The sequence below is a fragment of the Eschscholzia californica genome, unplaced genomic scaffold, assembly GCF_041429995.1.
Source record: "Eschscholzia californica isolate CP2 unplaced genomic scaffold, dmEscCali1.0.p SCAF_5, whole genome shotgun sequence".
Classification (NCBI taxonomy): Eukaryota; Viridiplantae; Streptophyta; class Magnoliopsida; order Ranunculales; family Papaveraceae; genus Eschscholzia; species Eschscholzia californica.
This window is the reverse complement of record NW_028238472.1, coordinates 15,371,082-15,393,712: the sequence shown is the minus strand read 5'-3', so window position 1 is coordinate 15,393,712 and position 22,631 is coordinate 15,371,082. Positions and strand designations below refer to the sequence as shown.

Sequence of the window (22,631 nt, the reverse complement as noted above, 5' to 3'; positions counted from 1 at the left end):
ATTTTAGTTATGATAGTTTTTAATCTCAATAAAGAACTTCTTGATTTGTTTTCAATCTTTAGAAACAATATCCCTCTTCCAATTAAAGTATCTCTAATACAAGACTTAAAGAAAAAATTCTAAAAATCATATGTGTACAAGTGGATCTCTGAATGGTCTATCCTATTTAACTATTTATAGACATAGGTTTTTTGAAATCGTCAAGCCAAACTGACCAATACGTGATTAAATTATAATATATATACTGTGATGTAAAAAATTATAAAATAAGAAAGTAGTTTGTCATTCAAATATATGTAGGTTTTCTTGTCTTTAGGTCAGGTTAATGAAGATTGTAATTTTTCAAAGTCCGAAAAATTAACTAAAACCTAAATTGTTTCATATTTCTCATGTGTTAATTCAATTGATCGACTTCAGTTAAATGGATCAATCGGACTTAATCGAACCGAACCAAACCAGGTGAACAGAGAGTCCACTTGGCCCTTTGAACATCTCAATTTTCGATCAACAATTTCACCAAAGTATAATTGGTTTACAGACTTCTTTCTTGCCCCCATCATTAGGCCCGGACCTCCAAAAGTTCAATCAGAAAAAGTATGTACAAGTTGAACCTCGTCCCCTATAAAGAATTATTAGGATCACGTCTAAATTAAGGTTACCTCGTACAGTATTAATCAACCTCTCACCCCAAATGAATAAATAAATAAGTCCTATGGATCAATGAATAATTAATTTTATTAATGAATGTGAGGTTTTCCTAGGTACATTCTGAAAAGATCATCCCCATATACTTCCTCCCCCTAATCTAGCAAGAGAAATGAAGAAGTCAACTTGATTCCCTAATGCACCACTCACCCTTTCCATTTCTTATAGAACACTTAAAACAACAATATGACCCCTCCACAATTTTGGATTGTTAAAGAAACTTTGCAAAATGGTACTTACCTACACAATCAAACAAGAAAGCATTCTAGTGAGAAATTATTTTAATTGGGCAGCTTGTTTTTTATGAGGACTGTTCGAAGAGAATCATAGTCAAAATTTTCAATTAGAAACCTTAATGTTTTTTTTTGTTGAAGGACGCAACTTATTGTTGGTATCTAAAATGGAGCTGCAAAGGAGAAGGAAGAAATGAACTAGAACATAGAATGAAAAAAACGTTCGATAAAGTTTGCCTAGCATATGACCATATCTATGTTTAACCCGAATGAACATTCAAACATCTATACTACATTCATCCATGAAGGTACTCCTAAAGGGTCTTCGCTAGCTCAAAAGGTAAGACTTTCCCTACACTTATAAACTCACCCCGTGCCCCTTCCACGACCAATGTGGGATTACCCTACCAATCTCTCTCTCCCTCACGCATTGGCTTTAACTTCAATAGTTATTAGGCCAAGACTTGTTATATCATGAATTCAGATACCAGTGTTGGGTGGTTTTAGCCAACAACCCTAGGTTGGAGTGGTTAGTGATATAGTCTTCCACCTTGGAAAATCCTAACCGTTTTGTCTTGTCATAGTTGTCCCAAAAATAATTTTTTTTTTTTGTTGAAATCCCAAAAATAAATATATATACACACATACAAACAAGCATAAGCCCAATTTGCCTAAAGATTTTGAGAAAATTCAATACGAAAAGATTTTAATGGAAATATAATATGACATACAAGTGACATTTAAGAAACTCTCAAGTAGAGTCATGTTGGAATGAGTCTGTTCATGAAAGGACATTATTCTACCCTGCAGTTGGTCTCTATTGATGAATATTAAGGGTTTAAGTTACAACTCTTGTTCTTTTTGTTTAATGTTTTGGGTTTCTATATTTGTGTTTGTTTTCATCCTGCTTACACAACATTCTGTAACCACTTTTGTAAGTACAGACAATTATACTATTTTTAGCAGATTTACGACATGGGTGACTTTTAGATGGAATTAACTGAAGGAGTTGATATGATCGACAAGAAGAGAAAGCTACAGTCCATCATACAATAATAGAATATGATCGACAAGAACGTCTTACACCATTAAAAGAATACATGGTATCGATTTGTATGACATCTAGTTGAGCTACCACATACTGCCTAGATGATTAGTACCGTATTAGCATTGTTAATACCGTTAATACTTTGTTAAATCCATTTGATAATCTAAAAATTTATTAACGATTATCGTTAATACCTTGTGTAACAAAAGTATAATTAATTTGGGAATCAACTGAGCTTTTCAGACAAATAAAATCTGACTTAATATCTAGTTTGGCTCATTTCATGTTTATAGTGTTTTCTTTTTTATTGAAGAGACGATATCTAACACTCCCTCAATTGACTATTGTGCCCATAACTAGAACAAGTTGGATTCATACTATTCAGATTTAAGCATGAGAAACAAAAAGATTATGATTTTTATGGGTAAAAGAATAAGATACTTGTTAAATAAATACAGTTAAATAAATACCAACAAGGTTGTTATTTTTCGGGACTTTTGTGGGTAAAAGACAAGTAAGATGCTTGTGAAAATTTTTATGAAGTTACTTACAGAATCACAAGCATGGTTGGAAAGAAAGTGCCATGCGACTCTGATTCACTTCTCGAAAAGAGTTCTGGAGAGAGAGAGGGCCAATGGCTCGCTTGCCACCATTGTCGACGCCTACAGCAAAGGGAGGCTTGTGACAATGTGACTGAAATCAGCAACAGAGCGAATCAGTTTCTCACTCTGAAGCTACCCATAAAGAAATACTGAGTCAATCTGTAGAAATTACCAAGTTAATGTTGAAATTGCAGAACGAAATTCTGAGCCGTTTCGGTTAATCTCTTGCCCAGAATTTGCCTGCAGAAGGTCAAACTTTGTTTGTCAAAGGCAAGATATACTTGCTCGATACATGGTAACTCTAAGAAAGCACTATAAGAGCTCGTTCTGCTTATTTAGTCCACGGAATTTGTTTATCGAAAGATGGAGATGTGCTTCCATGAAGATGGTGGGTGAAGATCATTGGCGCACCTTCAAATGAATTCGCTCAAACCGGCTGATTATACATCTTGAGCATTTCATGCGGCAGCAAGAGTTTGTGAAACAAAAGAGTAACCCAAACTGCGCCTTTCAACTTCAAGGGCGATTTTCCTAAAGCCCCAGAAGTTATTTGTTTAAAACCTGAGTTGGTTGATGAACAAGTTCACCTGGGAATGAGTGGACGGAATTAAGGAATGTATTTCAGATGAATAAAGAACTTATCTTTTCAACATTTTTATAATTATGTAAACATGTACATGTTGGCCCTAGTCGTTGGCAATAAAAGATGGTCCCTCAAATTTAAGAAGTTTTGAACTAACATAATAACAAATTGTGATCATAAAAGCTTACTTGTCTGCACAGTTTCAGAGTTACCAAGGAGTAACACCTCAGGTGATTAATTAGCTGTAATAGCTAGCTCAAACTTGTTGGAACATTCTTGAGCTTCAATACTCATCTGAAAATATAAACATTTATCTTCCTTTTAATATCAATATGAAATGTACATGTTGGATAACCAAAAACAAAACAAAAGATCGATGTTGCTGCAAACCCTAAATGTGCAGGGAATACCACGACTAACTTTATAGCTAGGCAATGGTACCATATAAAGAACTTTTTTTCTTTTGAAGGTGAAACAGAATTTTGACCAAAAACTGTAATAGGTACAAATTTATTTTACATATAGGACTGCAGTTTCGACTTTAAAGTATAGAATAAACTAATAAAATTTGGAGAAAAATAACTAGAACTTCCGCTGAAACTAAAAAGGATGATGTGATGATACTAACCAAATCTAGAAATCTGTCATAACCGATGTCCTAGACATGATCAACACTCGGAATAATTTTTGGAAGTAGCCTGTACGGCAGGCTTCGACTCATATCAGCGCTACCAGCAAGGCATGTAAGTTCACTTTCCAGAATGGAGTAAGCATCTGCAAAAGCCTGTAGAGATCACTGTCTTAGAATATGAAGAAACGTAACTTAATATTAATACTTTAGCCAAAAAATCAGTAGATGTGTATGCCTCGAGGAACACTTTTACTGTCTCGTTATAGGCACACATATTCTAGGGAGAAAAACTATGATAATGAGGAGCAGTAAAGTTTATTCTACCCTATTTATGTTAAATTAGGAACTGGATGACAAAAGAACCAACTTGGATTTTAGAAATAGCAACGAAGTGAAGAATCAACAGATGGGCTCGGAAACTTATAACCATGTCACGTAGTTTATTCAGTTGAAGCTCAATAATTTTTTTTTTTGAAACGGCAATTGAAGCTCAATATCACTAAATGGTAAGTATCTAAAACCACATTTCAAGGGGTTTTCACCTTACCCTCTCAACACTATTTGGTAATTGAATTAACCCCATCAGTAATTGGTAATTGAACTTACTATTTTTGTCAAAGACACTAAAGCTATGTTTCGCGCATGCTAATTGGAATCGTAGATTAAATAATCTACGGACAAAACCAATCTCTACCAATCATACGTCTGACCAAACCAAACAATAAAATAAGGTATTACAATTATCACAAATAAAATTATTGGATTGTTATTCCTCGTAAACATATTCATTTTGCGTGCCAAACATGGTCTTAGTGTTTTTGACAAAAAAGTAAGTCCCACGGTTAAGCTCCCAATTATTGAGGGGGGTAAAACGCAATTAGTTCCGAGGAGGAAGGAATGAAATTTTGGTAGACATGGAAATGGAAATATTTCGGTCATTTTGACCGAAATATTTCGAAAATCATTTCCTTGAAAGGCATTGTTAGAGAAACTTAGATAAATTTTGGTTTCGATGGAAATTTGGTAGGATGAAAATGGAAATATTTCGAAATTTAATTCCTTGTTAAGGAGTTAAGGTCAAGAATACAAAAACCAAATGATCTTTCATCTAAGTTAGATCTACTAAGACCACTTTCCAGAAACTCTTTTCAGGGATGAAAGGCGCTGCAGGGCCGAGGAGGCTGAAATTAGGGAGTAGGCCGAGACATCGGCATGGCCAGGCGGTGCACCTCTTTTATATAGATACCGCCTCTATTATATAGATATATAGTTTTACACCTCATTATATAATATCGCTAATTGATGTCCATTATATATTATATATTATATATTATATATTATATATTATAGATTGAATATTAGTAGATTACATCAAACAACCAAAACCTTTTCTCGCCACCCCAAAATGCGTTAAACCAGAAAGGCCAGATGCCAAAATGTAAAACATACCCTTTTTGGAAGGGGGGTGAGAAATGCAGCGCCTTTGACAACATAGTCCAAAAATTCATATATTTGGATAACTACATAGAATTGCAGACACCCCGAAATTTCAAGAGTATGTGTTGAACGGCTAAGTTTATGTTACTGGGTTGGTAAGTTAACTAACTTAAGTCATGTATCATCTAGATCATCATTGATTTGAGTGAAAAATTATAAACTCTAGAGAATCACCTCGTTCACCATTAAAGTGAGAATAATACAGTAGGGGTTAAATGTGAACCTTGATGCATTGGTGTATGCGGAAGCAGTTCCTCCCTACGTTATTGGTCGGAAAAAGAGGGTCATCAATGTGAATCGGATCGATACTACAAAATCAAAGCACAAACCATCAAACACAAGGAGATGTGAATAGTAAAAGAAGAGAAAATCCAACCAAAGAAAGAGCAATCCGAGCTCGACCTATGCCCCCTTTCTCTATTCACATAAACACCAGTTCCTTGGATTGAGATACGCATTTGGCGTGGATCAAACACATTCCTGACAGATTACATATTAGTAGGAGGTTGAAACCAGATATGTTGAAAATGTACTTCCATGCTGATCAACCCATAAATTTTAGGAATTAGATAGTAAGTGCCAGCCTTTCAGAGACAATTGATTGTTGAAAGAAAAAAACGAGTACCCTTAACTGTTATGACATACCCAAAGAAGTAAAGAAAATCCATCAAAAGACTCCCAAGGTTCTGCAAGAAAATTTAAGTGCGTTAGTCAGGAGTTCACATACACAATACTAATAGGTGCAGGAGCATCCGCACATGATGCGCAAGCAACATGCAAACAGAGGTTTGCTATAACATATTGGGACGAAACGGCTGAACTCTTCGCAAAACAGTAATTCAATTTTGAGCAGTAGTAATACTCATATATTAGTAATAAAGGAATGGACTCGGAAGAACAAATGACCATATGTTTGAAAAACATTGAAGGAATTGTTTTGATAAAACTAGAACCTGGTTCTTTAATTATGCCACATGTAAAAATATCAACAATGTCATTTTAACATAATAGATAAGTGCTTACTTGATTTATAGGCCGGCCAAGATGGTGCTCATGCTGAAGAAACCGTGTAACCAATAAAACCTGCAGAAGAAGTCAGAAGTGGCAACAATTATCGCCTTATACCCCTAAAGATAGTTAAACACCACATTTGGTGAAATACTTGAAAACATTTTATTCTACATTCAGATGTATTAAGGAAGGCCAGCAAGAAGTTCAATACTTCAAAACTAAGTTCTAGAAGTTGAAAGCTAATGCCAGTCAGTCGTCCAAGGAGCAACTAGGAGGGAGTAGTAACTGCTCAATCACTGTACTTAAATATATATATATACACAAATTATACAAACACACATAATATACTCAACAACAATTTTACATGCGGATATATACCTGGTATATTAAATTAAACACAGCCTTAACAATTATTCTATATCCTGCGTAACCTTTGGGGATTAACTTGGGTTGAGAACCTTTAAGTCTTAAGTACAAATAGTGAAATCGGTTAAGTTGGAACTGGTGACTAGTTGAGACTTGAGACCAGTCAAGGGTAGTTGCAGATTTCAATGACAGCTTTTATAACATAAACTCTTTTCACCTGTTCCCTTCTACGGAGTCACTAAAATTAATAATTAATTGCACAAACCCAATATTAATTATTTGCAGCATTAAATATGGACGCAAAGAACAGCAAAAAATTGTGGAACAGTATTATCATATTTGCAACATGAAGAAGATAGGATGGAATAAGACTTACCAAACAATATGAGCTCAAACCACCTGAGTAGGAGTGGTCGAGGCTACGATCCGCTAAGAACTGTTTTAGCACCAATGCGAGGGGTATAGTTGCAGGAAACTGCTGAGTGAGCTCTCTAACCTAAACAAGACAGATTATAAGGAGAAATATGAGAGAAGCTCATTTGTCATACTGAAGGATTGGTCTGACTGAATCTCAATTCACCAGAAAAAAGGCAAACAAACGAACAACAAACAACAACAACAAAAATTATGGACAAAAGGGTAATTCAGTAGCAGATGAATAAGACTCCACCCTAGTGGATTTTCCTGAACTTGTCTATTAACACTGAAGGCCAAATGTCACCGACTGCATTCTTCATTGCCCCCTTAGCCAAAGGACCACGAACAATATTACCGATTTGGACAGGCCCACAGAACAGGTTTTTTCAGTTTCGCTTTATCTTTTACTGTGTAGATTGCACTTTACGAGGGTTTAACTTTTTTTAAGACCCAGATTTTCACCCTTGGCCCAATGCTTTCTTCTAGTAACATCTGCAGTCCCTACATCTACGAGCTGGGAATTAAGGGGAGAAGTAACTTCTTGGAAATGGCCAAGAAGACCTTTGACTCCTTCGAGATTTTTTTAAGATTGAAGACTCCTTTGAGACTTATGTACAACAGTACAAGGACTTAACCAACTTGTATGGTTTAGAGTTCTAATTTAGTAAGGTTTTTTACTTTCTGCAGCTTAGACCAGACCTCCTCTTAAAAAATTCTAACTAGAATGGAAGAAAAATCAACTAAATTAGTCGCTTCTATTGATAAAATTGAGGAATATTTCAAACATTTCCTAAAAAGAAACTAAACTCTTAAAATTACCTTCACATTATCAAATAAAAGATCTGGCCCTACTTATAATATAAGACTATCCTAAGCTTATTGGACTCCTAAATATCAGATCTGCTCAATCTGGGAAACAAATAAAATGACTAATATCAGAAGAGAATCAAAAAGGTAAGAATCAGCTCCTCTGGTCACGTGAGGTATGGGCCTCGATTAATATCATCCTCCCCGAGTCCCCGGCTTGACGGAGTTCAATCTCAAACTTAATTGAGAATGCCTTCAGCTTCATATATTTTTCCACCTTGATCAACCTTTCTCCATTTGCCAAAATTTAATTATTTGTTTGTCTCAAATATGCACCACTAGCACGTCTTCTTGACCAGAGCCCCATGTTCGAATGACATTTCGAGAGACCATGTTGTTGCGTGTTGTTTGCTTCATGAGGTTGACGATCATAAGTTGGATTGTCATGTACCATGTCTTCATGGTGGCTTGGAAAATCATATGATGCATAATTCTTGTTGGAACCCGCTGAAAATTGCGCAAAATTTCTCAAGAGAGACTGACCTTGACCCACGAGTACCATGTACTCATGTAGCACTTGATTTTTCCTAGGGATGGTACTTGGGTTGGATAAGGTGGCCCTATGAAGGGGAGTGGCCTGTGCCCAAACCCACGGTACAATGTTCCTGCAAACCAACAAGCACAACACTACTACATGGGCTTAAGCAACCTTCGGCCCAAGGCGCGGCCATCCCTACCCTTATGCACCTTTTTAGGTGGCGTCTTTCAAAACCCATGAGCTAACTACTCCTATCGCTCCTCGACGCAATTGCTCACAAACCCCGCACCTAGGAACACATGAGCTGCCCCAAGAGCCATCCTTGAACAAAACCAAGCTCCAAATGGTACTCATGAGTCAATGGTAGTCTCTTCTGAGAAATACTTCGTGATTTTGGTATAATCCTACAATTCTACACCATCAGACTCTTAAAACGAACATAAATATGTGACATATGACAATGAAGTTTATGATCGTCAAAATCATAACGCAAATGCGTTGGACTGACATAACTGTCTGCATAAAGGTCGTTCAAGCATGGGACCGAGGACTCAAATCCATCCTAGTTGCACATATATAAACGAAACAAAGAACATAATTGTTGCAAACAAGGAAAAGGTGGTGCAGGCAGATAAATATTGGAAGCGAAAATAAGCATCCTCTTTAAGTCCGAGATTGACATCCGTCAAGCCGGGAAGGATGATGTGAATTAGGGTTCGGGCGACCCTTTACTTGATGAAGCCGGACTCCTCTTCTTCCTTCCTTTTTTATTAAATTTCTTTGTTGTAGGAAAGTATTACGAGTTATTTGCCATTTATTTGTTTCTAAAATATATTAGGTTTCCTAGTTTCAGTTTAAAACTTTAAATAGGTTTCTCCATTGGGTTTAGGCAAGTCTGAGTACAATAAATAAGGATTTAGAAGTGTATTTTGAGAAAGTTGTTTAAGAGATTATATTGAAGAGAGTTCGCAGAACAACTTTGATATTATTCAACACAATCAATTTTTCAGTTAAATTTCCAAGTTGAAGATAACCAGTGTAAGCCTCTGTATTGGCTCCCACCTACACGTTTACATCATCTATCGAACTATAAACAAATAAAATAACAAATTTTGCTAAACCAAATAAGATAGAAATAAATCAAATATGCAAAATTCGGCTCCTTAGTTCACGTAGACTACATGACACCGTAGGATGTGATGTAGCTAAGACCAACTCATATGAAAGAAAACCCAGCTACATCTTTTATGATTATTTGCGTGTTCTTAAATTTTAATTTTTTACGTAATAAAAAGTTATTTTATTCCTTTTCACTCAAGTTTAAGATAAGTTATTTTCTTCTTTTCCGTATTTTCTCTTCCATTTCTAGAAGCCTAAGTCTAATCCTGCAGATGGAATCAAACAATTAAGTAGTGTACTATTCAAGTTTTTGAATGTTGTTATTTCATGATTCAGAATGATGCAAGTCCTACAAATTATTACCAGCTCCGTCGTTTGAAGTCCTGTATGTGAAGTAGACTTAAAACTGATATCTACACGAACTGATCTCATATCCACGCCATCATTTCCAGTCTCCAAGCACTCCTGCAAACAAGATTTCCCAGGGCCCATCGTATCAGGATAACTAATGCTGCTTTCTTCACTAGCCATCTGGATTGTTTCCACCTTATATGTTTGTTCGTTGGAAGTACTCTCACTAGATGTAATAATATCATGTGGAACTTCAGCGACAAGCATGATAATAGGTATCTGTCAAGATAAAGAGTAGAAGAGTGAATTCCTGTTGAACGCAGGCTTCATTCAAGAAAGCAGTAAGGAAGTTCACTTACAGCTGTGTTTTCCACAGTCTTAAGGGAGTCATTTTTAACCCACTCCTGATTAGCAAGGTACCTAGCTGCATGCTGGAAAACCAAACATGATTAAGCAACATACCGTCAACACACTAAGAATCGCAAGGGGGGAAATCCAAGGAAGCCTCCCATATTGCATAACAAAAAAAATGGACAAATGCATTCCATTACTATGAAAAGATTGATCCTAAATCTCACACATGAAACTAGAAAAGTAATAGCACTACGAAGACTAACATAGTTTTACTTCAAAGAGGGGACAGAAATACTACTGACAACACTGTCTATGAATTCTTTGATAGCCTAACCCTGGTGTGTTTTTCCATATAACAGAGAGCATCTAAACAATAAAATTCCTGGTTTCTGCATACTACAAAGACGCATGCAGTACATTAATTACTACATTAACACGTACACATCTATTAATTCAAAGCTTTTTTTAGGAAGATCCTCGCAGAAAATGAGAACATTTCTATCATTTTCATAACATGTACACACTAACCAAAGTAGGTCTCTTTCTAGTGCCACTGAAATCTATACAGAAACCAACAGTTGACTACCTTTTTTACAACAAGCCAAACATATATATCAGTATTGCATACTTGCGTAGTTAATGTTGTAAATGAGAATAAGAGATCACTGCTTCTAGAAAGGGGCAAAGACAGCTATTTATATAGAACAAGAGATAGGCCTTTGAAGTTTTCTACATCATTATTGATATTGAAACATAAATAGTTTGGAGATAAAGAGAATGCTTAGGCAGTACAACTAGTTTCATGAGCCTCTTAAAGTTGCCAAATACAGATAATTCCTATTTCCTACCAATAATCCTTATGCTGTATAAGAGACTAGAGTAGCCAGAGCAAAAAAATACCTGGAGGCAAGTTTCTTTAATGCCATTACGTCCCTCCAAAATCCCAGCTTCTTTAATAGGTTCCTTCAAATAACTCCAGAGATAAGTTTCACATAATCCAAACTTCAGATACCATAGAAGTGCAAGTAATCCCACTCTCTAGCACTTCATTGTACTTACCAGGTTCCTTACAGGAGGGAGACAGACCACGAGATCTACATCACTTGTTGGAAGGGATAAACCAGTCGCATTAGAACCAAAAATGCTTGTTCTCGATCGCGGCCATAGGACTTGTAGAGAACGTGCAACTCTCCTGACAGCCCAATTAATGTAGGGCTTCCTGATCAAATTCTTCGCAACAACCTTAGATGCCACAACAGGATATAAAAATCAGGGGTTTAGTAAAGGTGTTCAGAAATGTCATAGTACCGAAACAAACTATAGGAGCTTATTGGACACTTATGCCCTGGAGTTTGGTCATGTGGCCCTGCTTGGAGGTACATCAAATGTTTATGTTAGTTATGTGTTGTAACATTGATAGTTGTTTTGCACGCACCTTTATTAACTTGATGCAAAAGAAATATCATCTTTACTTTTCTTGTTTAGATACATATTTTTATCATGAATTACTCCTACAGATAGTTCATTATAACAATTCTTCTGTCAATAGAGCAAAAGGAGATGACAGGTTTAACCTTCTGAACCAAAGAATCCTTGAGATTCTTCTTTGTTGCTTTCTCATTTTTTAAATTGTTAACTGATAGAGGGTGATAAATGATAACGAGTATCATGGCTAAAGGGGTGATAATAGAACTTTGTCGCAAGCAGCAAAGCTTCACTATACTGATGCTTTGCTGCAACTATGACTGCAAAGTTTTGCCACTTAAATGACTGCGAAGTTTTGCCAACACTAAATGACTGCAAAGTTTTACCATCTTAGACAAACTATGGTGTGTCGACTGCAAAACATTTTCTAGCAACCTCTATTTGTGGTGGAATAACTAAACAGGAGAACTATAAAAAAAAAGTGCAGAAAGAGTGTGTGCATCAAAAGATCGTAGTGGTACTAAAGCAAGGATTGTATACAAACTCAAACAAAAGTATGTGTTTACATAGCTTCTTACCTGCTTACAGAAAGAATCCATTTCATCATGAAGGAGACTATGGATCAAAGAAAGAGACGCCTTACGAGCAGGAGTGTTTTGTAACTCCGGAGGTTGGAGAGGAAGTGCAACATCAGGCTGTAAAATGATTATTTTGAGCCAACAAAAACAATCAGACGGAAGAACTATACAACAGTTGGGGAAATTTCCACATTAACTTACATGTTCCTGATCCAGAGGTAGATGGGAAATCGCAATTAAGTGATCTTGCAGTAAATTCCCTGTTAAAGGCTGAATCATTGTAGTTGTTGAAAGATCTTTGCTGCTCCATGTAGGCCAAATAACCTCTGCACCATCCACACAAGGGCGAGCTTCTCCAGAGGTAGTTCCATCATGATGCAAACTTCTCATGCCCCAGTGCCTTGGACTAGAACTACCAGACCTCACAGTTGGGAAGCCCCTTTTTTTCCTAGACTCCCCAACAGGAGAAGGAGGTGGTGGACATGGAGGTCGAGGAACACAAAGTACTACAGGTGATGGTGGTCTCTTAATCCGAGGTTGCTCCCGCCTAGTATGAGGGACGCATGGGCTTCTGTGCTCATGACTAAGCTTGAAGTCAGATCTTGATCCCTTCCTAGAAATATTTGGAGTAATAATTGGCCTCAAAATGGGATAAGGAAATGAATCTGCATTCTGACCCTCGACAACACCACCAGGTGATTTAACCATAGACCTAGACACATTCTCCTCTGGTGCTCCATCTGTTGTTGTCGATGAGGCATGGACTACCTTGCCCGTTACTTCATTAGCTGGTAAAACATATCCAAGGGTCTGATGCCCAGGTCCTAGAGGGTCAAATGGAGAACAGAAGGGAGCAGCAGGTGGAGAAGTCAAACCATTTGTACTATAAGAAGAGGACAAGCCAACCATATCATCAATAGCTCTATTTAGATCTGCTTCATGCCATGCCCACGAGCTATCTTCAGAGCTAAGCGAAGGAGGACGAGAAAAGCCTGTACCTGCAAGGTCAGATGTATTCCAGTACATAACACCACCACCAAAGTATTGACTATAATCCCTTCCTGAAATAGCATGAACTTCATATTCTTCTTCTGATATCCAATGACCTTCACTGTCATCTGCCAGCTCTGCTGCATTCGTTAGGTCGTACGACTCCATAATATCAGCAGGGTACTTACTTTCATCATCGCCCATCTTTCCATTTATCTGCCGCACAAGAGGTGTAAAACCCTGTCGATATGGAGATTGCACCCTTGGGATGAACCCAGAGTCATAGCTGCAAGTTACAGATGGAGTTAATCTACTAGCAGTTCTTACCATGGGGGGCCAATCTAAACTCATTGGCACCGGTCGAGACACAACTTGGCTGCGCCCACCTTCAATTAGTGGATTTATTGCCTGATGCCTAGTTGACAGAAAGGATTGATGGAAGTGACTACGCCAGTTGCGGCTAACATCAAGATGTAATCTATCAGTAGCAGCTGGGAGATGATGTGGGTTGACAGGTGAAAACTGATAAGCTGCTAAGCTAGGCCACTCATATGATGCATAACTCGGGGAACTTGTGAAATCAGGAGCATGACCATTTCCACCTTCTTGACCCTGAAGCAGGGTAGTTTCTTCTTTTGAATTAACAATTTTAGCAAATTTCGGAGAAAGAGGAGGTTGTGATGCAGCTGAACTTGACTGTCCAGAATTTTGACGCTTAAAATCCTTATTGCTAACTGTACCATGTACTACTTCTGGTGGTAAAGAAGCTATTACTTCAGAATCTACTGCACCTTCTAAGGCGTCTCCTCTGGAAGAAGTAATTGAACTTCCAAAATGAAAGCTACCTGGAATCGAATCAACAGATCCCTCTTGCTTGTTTTCAGTCACTTCAGTGGCGTCCCCTGTATCAGGCTTAAGAAAATTTGAATCTGGGATCAAGTTGCCACAGGTACCAGTTGAGAGATCATTTGATTGGGCAGATGCTGAGGTAGTTTGTAGGGTTCTAACTTCAGCACTCTCTGAGATAACTGGCTCCATTGAACTCAAACTTTTAGACTTGTTGCTTTTTTTTCTACTTCTCTTTCCAGCCTTCCCAACAACCAATCCTTTAGAGTGTTCCTAAAGAGAAGATAATCAGAAGGTATTCGACTCATTCATAAGATTGATAATAAAATTGAAACGATGAAAAGTTACCACATGAACTCCTACCATTGATTGGTTATCCTCTACCAGAGGTGTAATAGTGCTAGAAGGATGTGCAGTCTCTTTACTGACGATTTCAGAATCACGACCCTGAAAGTAACCATCAAATGATAAAAAAGAAAATAACCTCTTTCCAGCACAAACTAATAATTGAGGGAAAACTATGAGGTAACCCTGATATAAATAATACCTCAGGAGGCTTATCCACGGCAAAAGTAGCTCCACGTGATTTCACTGTAGAACTTGGCTTTCTCATATTACGATTCTTCCCCTTACCTTTGCGAGTGCCTAACCCAAGCTTGCCAGTCGGTTTCTGTAGAGATGACTTAACATTCTCCTCCTCAAAAAGTTCAAGTTTGATACAATCACTTGAAACAGCCATCAGTAATCCTCGAACTTTCCTCAATATAAAATCAGGAATGGTATGGATGGACCCCAGCGTACTGAAAAAGAGCTTCTGTTCTTCAAATTCAAAATGAAATGCTACTTTCATTGAAGCGATCTCCTGAAGCACAGACAAACGACTAAGAAGTTTGAAGAAGTAGATCTCTTCTCCAGAAGCTGGAGACTGGGATCTGGGCCAGGGAAACTCTGTAGCTGCAGCTGACACTTTTGGAAGGTTCCTTTGACGTGCTACAGTAGAGCTGCTTCTTATTGGCTGCTCTGTTACTGCACGAAGACGCCCCATTTCATGCTCCAAATCAATATTCTCCCCCTTCATTACCTCACTTGTCTGTAGACTAACAGAGTAAATTGTCAAGATACTATGTGCTTAATGTGATTCTTGGAAAATATTAGGTAGTATGAAAAATGTAGTACAAGATTAATAGTTTCAAAATCATGACTCGTGATCATGAGCATGCTGGAAATGTTTGTATTGTTGAAACAGCATAATGGACTATCCAAGAAACTGCAGCCGACCTGTTATAACATGGATACCTTCAAGGCAGTGTCTCCCTATGCCCAATACTGTCCTAATAATGAATGGGTCCAGACGAACACTCCCAAAATTAATTGAGATGTTACATATGTAAATCTGTATATACTATATATGTACATATAATTGGTTATAAAAGATGATTTTGGCATGTCTTGGACAAAAATTCGTGATGCAACTAGGGTTAGTGAGTTTGGCGGCACAAGGACAAGAACCCAGACACGTAACTCAAGTGGTCAACCTTCTTATAGCCTCATAGATGAAGACGATGAAAATCTTGATGAATTTCATCAATTTGAAGCTTTTGCCACCGCAACACCGAAGCGGGGCCAATATAGAAGTTGAAGATGATGGAAGTGAATTTGAGAGTGATAGCGATTAAGAGAAGCAACATAGCTATAGTACTACTAGTTATTAAACTTATTAGTTATTAGACTTATTAGTTATGAAACATTAGTTATTGAATACTTATAAAGTATGAACTTCGTTATTTTATTAAACTATTGAAGTGAACTATGATAGAATTTAGCTAATATCTACATTTGCTGTCTCGGTCTCGTCTCGGTCTCGGCCTTCGACCGGACCGAGACCAACTACATAGGGTTATATCTATTTGTACACGTATATATACGATAATGTAACTTATTAACTTTATGAATTTACATATAACTAGCTATAATTTTTTAATTATGTAAAGCTGACTTGCTAAGGATATAGAATACATTTATTTTCTTATCATTTCACAATATATTTTTTAAACAGGGCACACGAAAACATCCTGATCACGTTGCAAATCCCTTCGAGATAAAGTTTGCCATCCATCTAGTTGTTAAACAGTCAAACCAGGCTCAATTTAATCAAAATTACCACCCCTAAGGAGAATCAAGGTAGTACATTTAAATAAAAATTAAGCAGGGCCTCATCATATCGCAATATGCAATTCACTCATCATACGTTGGTTAACGTTGTTAACTGAGCTTGCTATGTCGTTGCAGGTGAGTTAAAAAATTTACAATAAGTCCATGTCTGTTACCGTTTTCTGTTGCACTCTCTCTCTCTCTCTCACTCTCACTTCTTTTCCTTCGTAAAGCTCTCTCTTTTTTTTTCTCTAGTTATTTTTTATGAAACTTTCAATGAATTGTATTGAAAAGAAAGTATGTACAAGTTTTTTTTATCCCATAGGGATCAGGTAGGGTCCGTTGGTGAAAAAACAGCACCGGACCTATAAAAAAACAGAAGTTGCATGTAATGGAGTAACCAATCTATGGCATTGTATACATGTAATTTACCCACAAATATATTTAACTGGAATTCCTTGTTTTCAAGAAGTGATGATGAAGCTAGGTTTTGACCTTATTTTCATCATGTTGCAGCAATTCTAGAGACTTTGCAATCTTGTAAAGCATGTACATGCTGAGGTGACATAGAAACACAGGTAAGGAAGAATGCAGTTGTTCATGGTTAAACAATCAGCACAAAGTGCAATTCCTGAAGACACTGGTAATTAACGTTTAGCTAAGGTTGGAGGTGGAAGTGTTGTTACCGGGGAGTAGTGAAGTAGAGAAAGTAGCTTAATTAATACGTACATGACCAGATTGAGAAATTTAGGACCATATATGGTGATGAAGACATTTGACGGAAGTTAGAAACAATAAGATTCTCAAGGAAAAAAACCTCTCAAGTAATGTACACATTAAAGACCTCAAAGGAACTTTATATTCTTGGATTAGAAAAATAGAAGGTTTCAAAAATGTAAACTTTTTGGATGTAGTCGTTCATTGGGAGGCTTGGATATCGTGGGAGATTCCATAATTCCTACCCTTGTTTTCTTCTCATATAGTTTTTCTCAATATGTTTATCCAAAGTTTCAAAAAAAAAAAAGTTATTTGACGAAAGTTGCAACTTCCAAGATTACTTTTGAATCCCAAGTATAACAACTAATGGTACATCATTGAACCAACTCTTTTCACTACCTAAAATACCAAAGGAGTTTTAACCTTGTAAGTTGTAAGATGAAGAGTTTCGTTCTTATGTGCCCACAGTTCATGAACTCTCTGGTACTATAACATGTTCTAAGTTGCAATTGAACAAATTAACCTATCTACAACCCCTACATCCAATCCCAAAAAAATAAAGATGAGCATTTTGTTCATGTTTGAAACAAAATGTTTAAGCCCTCAATTTTGCTAATAATTTAGTCATAAAGACAAAAGTTTCACTCAAATTAGGACACACAAATATGGACGGATTAATAGTTTATGCATAAACACAAATCGTTCACTCTTTTGAAAATGAATTTCTGAGGCTTAAGTAGTCAAGTATACACCATTAGCTAAAATGCAGAAATTCTCTTTCTCCGTTTTCAACTATCTATCTTCAAGTTACATAAACCTAATCTACCTAAGCTTCCATCCACAATATAGATAAACACAAATTTGAAGAACAAAAAAAAAAAAAAAAAGTCATGTTACTGGGAAGTACCAGAAACTTAGCTGCTTTCCCAAGGACAGTCTGAAATATCTTTGTCTTCATTCCAGGATCCAGTGCTGCCCACCAATCCAGAAAACCCTTATTCCTCCAGTAAATGTTTGATGCTATACCTGCAACGTTGGCTTTCTCTTTCGAAATTCCTCCCTTTTTCTTACTTCCAGAATTACAATGCAACCATGAGAATCTCAATGCTAATTCAAGCTTATTTGCCACAAATGCTTCCATACTGTAATAACCTTTATCCTTCAACCAATTCATTTCCTTCCAGGCTGAACCCAAATTACTCTCTTCACCTCTCAAAAACTTCCCACCTGAAACCCCATCCATTGCCGCAACAAACCCATTCATATCAACAACAAATTCTTCAGAAACAGTCATAGAATCTAATCTGTCCCCTCCACTTGAACCAAATAACTGAACAGATTGATTAATCATCCTTTCTGACTCATTCGAATCACTAACCCTAGCTAATAACCCACTAGATCTTCGAAAACATAAGCTTGGCAGAGAAGGACAATCACTACATGGAAGATCGGGGAGAATTATAAAATTCCCAGTACCATTTTTCCGAAGCTTTTTCTGCATTTGAATGACGATTTGGGTAAAATTTTCATCCACAACAGTGAGATACGATTGACGTTGGTGTATAGTGAGAGATGAGAACCAACGAAGAATTGAAGTCCTAGGGTTTGATAATAATGGAGAAGATGAAGGAATTGATGAGTTATAGAGAGAGATATGAGAAGTGAGAGAGTCGATTAGTAACTTGGAGTCCTTCATGGATGAATTATTCGATTGAATTTTCTCTGTGTTCGAGTGTTCTGATAAATTAGGGTTTGAAATTATGATCCGTTTAGAGAGAGAGAGAGAGAAACTGATGAGTAGTTGTTACCTGAGGCGCGAAAAAATGATGATTTTTGAGAAGAAAGTGATAGAAATGAAAGAAACCTTCATTTTGAGTAAAATTACTGGGGATTTTATGTGGAAGCCATCTGTTTGGTCACATTAGAATACGGTAGTGTGGGGCAAGGAGCTATCACCCGTTTTTGATGGGTGGGGGTCTTGCTCCCCTGGTCCTCTGGGTGGCTTAGGTGCATTATTTGTCTCGAAAATTGGCTAAAACTCGTCGCGTTAGGTTTACGAACACCGACCGGAATAAGCCTAAATATAGATATCGGCCATCGATCGTGGGGCAACAAAAAAACAATCCCGAATACAAATTTTAGTTGAAAAAAATTGTTTTATTTGTTTTCTCCAAGCACTCACCACCCTTAAGTGTTTGCGGCGCGGGAATCATGTGGAAATGGAATGTGATTCCTATGGATCATATTCCTCCGGAAATGGAATTTCCCCTAAATGGGGTAATAGAAAACCAAGAGGGGGCGGGTTTATGATTCTCATTTCTGAGAATGATTTATCTCTTGCTCGAACGCAACTCTCTCTAGTTTTTTTTTTCCTTTTCGCTCTCTGCTCATTCCAATCGATTTTATTACGTTTAAAAAGAAATTGTATTTAGCCTAGACCTTCATTTATTTTATATAAATCTTTAAATACTACTTAAATTGGTGTATCGCGTTACTATTTTATATCACAAATCTGAATATATAATACTGACTAACATATATAACAAAATTGACATATCATTCATATAGTTTTAAGTAAAAAGATATAATACGACGTTTACAAAAATTTACTTTCTTATTCCTACACAAACTAAACAGCAACGTAGAAATTTGTCAAGAATCTAATTCTTATTCTTGATCAAACCAAAGATCAAAATGAATAATCTTATTCCTAGGAATCACGTTATGTGAATGCAATTCCCAAAAATCACATTTCATTCTGTGCGGCAAACATGGTCTTAGTATTTTTGATGTCTTCTTCTTCCTATCCCACCACCGACTACGGTTGCCATCACAACTCTCTTTCTTCTTTCTTCTTTCCTCTTCCTCCTCTCTCTATATTTTTATCTCTTTCGTTCGCTCTCTTTTTCCCTTTATGTTCCAGCAAAGTAAATGCCGACCTTCTTATGGGTTTCGAGATCTATTTGAAACAACCTTATTCTGGATATGAAACCCTCAATGTTTTCTGGACGAAAGGTTCTAGTGAACTCCCTTTCGTCGGAACTTAGAGAGAAAAAAAAGCGAGAGAGAGATAGAGATAGATGAAAAAGATGAGAAGGGACAATATAAAAAATAATCTCGGCGGTCGTGGGGCGCCACTGGTGGAGTGAAAGATAAGAAGATCATAAGAAATTGGGGTAAAAAAAAAATTTCCACCCAAATGGTCTAGTTTTCTTGAAAACATTTTTGTTTCCCCAAAACACACACCTAGACATTTACATCTACACGCCACATGCTTATGAAAGCACAATAAGGAAAGTGATTTTTCCGCCCAAATGATCTAGTTTTCATGAAAATATTTTTGTTTCTCCAAAACACCCACCTAGATATTTACATATACACGCCACACAAGAAAGCACAAAAAATAAAGGGACTTTTCCACCCAAATAGTCTAGTTTTCTTGAAAATCTTTTTGTTTCCCCAAAATACCCACATAGGTATTACATCTATACATCACATACTTATGAAAGCACAAAAAACAAAGGGAACATCTATAAGAGCTCTGTAAAAGTTTCGTGTCCCACTTATGAGATTGACCCTAGTCAATTTTGTTTGACTTCCAACATCTATGCACCGTTGTTCAGGATTTTGTTAACTCATATTTCTTACCTTTTTTTTTTTCCTTATCCATCCAAAACCTATAGATCCTAAAAAACCATGTATCTAGAGACAATATATGACTATGTGAGGCAGTAAAAACATTTGTGAAGACATGGTAAACCACTAATCAACTCTTCGAGTAGGTAGATAGTTGTGGAGATGGAAAAACTAACAAAAATATTTTGTTATAGTTAAATTTACATGTAACTTTTTTTTTTTTTTGTTGAACTAATTTACATGTAACTTGATGTAAAAATTATATTGGAATGATAAATGTAACTAGAACATTTTTATGTAACTAGAACATTTTTGTGATTATATTCGAGAAATTAACTTTTGTTCAAGAGATGTTTTGTTGCAATTTTTTTTATAATTTTGATATTCGAGAAATCATGAAAAAAGAAAATAAATATAATGGACGATCCGACACGATCTTATAATAGTCGGACCGTCCAATCCGTGAGTTAAGCCAATAATCCGCTATGGATTGTCCCTTTCAGAACTTTTTAAAGCTTTGGCTTTGACATAAGTATTTTACGAACGAGAATTACTGAGACACGCCCTAACGCCTCAGATAGTCCAGTTCGTGAGGTAAGCCAAGCCAAGTGACCTCAGGTGTCAGACTTTTCAATTTGGACTGATACAGTAAGGTCAGTTGTTCTGTTGAGCTCTTTCGTGGAGTCCGACTCTAACTTTCTCATTACTGTATCGCCGTCGCCGAGCTCAGATTTGACTATGTCGTGTCGCTGTTTGGGGGTGCTACCTCGTGCATGACGTGATCCTTCCCATCAGCAACGGTGATATCTTTTGTCGGCAAAAACTTCAACGACTTTTCTGTTTCTTCTTTGGGAACCACTACTTTGGTGGTCGAATTCTTTCCCGGAGACATAATGTGTTCAAGATAGTTTTGAACCCAAGGGACAGATTCTGCGGAAAATCGAGGTTTATGGTTCGAAAGTCGAATGTAAAAGATTTTTGTTGGTATATGCCCTCGTTCTAGTGCGCCAATCTCATAATGTATAAAAATAGTTGTTTATCACTTTGGATATGAAGATTAAGTGAACCAAACAATGAATTACTCTTCCTGATTTTAGGACAAAACCTACAAAAAACTCTCCGACGCTTAAGTCATTAAAGGTGTTTTGCATATAAAGAATTGAATCTGAAATCCCAGTGTAGAGATTGAATAGTGCATGGTTGATTAAGGCAGACTTGTTGCTTATATAAACTTGGTTATGATGTGGTGGTGAATCACTGACTTAGATTGAACCACACTTTGATGGTCATAGAAGGATTAGTTTTCTTGTTTACATATATTTCGTATTTGATAGATATTCTTTCTGATTTTGTAAATTATTGTTTGTGGAAAGTTTATATCCATCGTATTCTTGAACTTCGCGTTAGTTAGATTATGTTTATTTTGCCCCCCCGAACCTTAGATTAGGTCAGGAAGGTTAGGAAATCGATACTCAGATTCACCTTCACAGACTTTGAGTCAAGATGGGTTTAAGGGGCGAGCTGATATCGGCAGACCTTTCTTACTGCTCCAAGATCCAGAGCGGAGCTACGACCAAGGCTGAGCTGGGTGATTTTAGAGCTAGATAAAGAGTTAAGGCGTCTAAGATACTCTTGTCGGCCTCTCAGTTTCAAACTTAGGTGATAGAGCTCTTTCAAATTCACCTCCCTGATGACTTTGACACGGGTTGACCCATTCGATTCTTGTTCTTCCTTTGACTTATTGAATCGGTCAATTGCTGACCAATGTTTGGATTACCAATAAAGAAGCTAAAACTAGCTATTTGTAGGTTTTAAGCAAACTGACGGTGTGAGAAGCCGCTCTAGTACAAGAGTGCAGTTGACAATCACTCATCATGCATCGTGTAGCTTTAATACGTCTTAAGGAGGGAATATGCTCATAACTGTCGTAAGACTCTCATGTAGACACTACAACCTTACCCTAATAGCCCCATCTAACGCCTCTATTGAGTTTAACATAAGACCTAAACATGTTGATTTTCGGGTT

General features: G+C 36.9%; 1 protein-coding gene across 12 annotated transcripts; it reads right to left on the bottom strand.

Annotated features, from left to right (window-relative positions):
* Positions 1–715: 715 nt before the first annotated feature.
* MEE44 (Nucleotidyltransferase family protein) lies at positions 716–18,905 on the bottom strand. 12 transcript variants are annotated; one of them, XM_086640518.1, is made up of 20 exons: positions 17,877–18,902; positions 14,649–15,191; positions 14,465–14,548; positions 12,467–14,374; positions 12,266–12,382; positions 11,322–11,504; positions 11,163–11,225; positions 10,268–10,339; positions 9,921–10,187; positions 7,053–7,172; positions 6,323–6,382; positions 5,945–5,985; positions 5,702–5,779; positions 5,523–5,607; positions 3,800–3,955; positions 3,360–3,465; positions 3,000–3,175; positions 2,761–2,828; positions 2,538–2,679; positions 716–945 (listed from the first exon to the last, which is right to left on the bottom strand). In XM_086640518.1, the coding sequence occupies exons 1-15, from the start codon at positions 18,663–18,665 to the stop codon at positions 3,830–3,832; spliced, it is 4,536 nt and encodes a 1,511-aa protein (XP_086496644.1). In that variant the 5' UTR covers positions 18,666–18,902; the 3' UTR covers positions 716–945; positions 2,538–2,679; positions 2,761–2,828; positions 3,000–3,175; positions 3,360–3,465; positions 3,800–3,829. The 12 variants fall into 12 exon arrangements, with proteins under 12 accessions (XP_086496644.1, XP_086496638.1, XP_086496643.1 ...); XM_086640512.1 differs by having other exon boundaries at positions 14,450–14,548; positions 17,877–18,837; XM_086640519.1 differs by lacking the exon at positions 716–945 and having other exon boundaries at positions 2,373–2,648; positions 9,921–10,022; positions 10,104–10,187.
* Between the last annotated feature and the right edge of the window lie 3,726 nt (positions 18,906–22,631).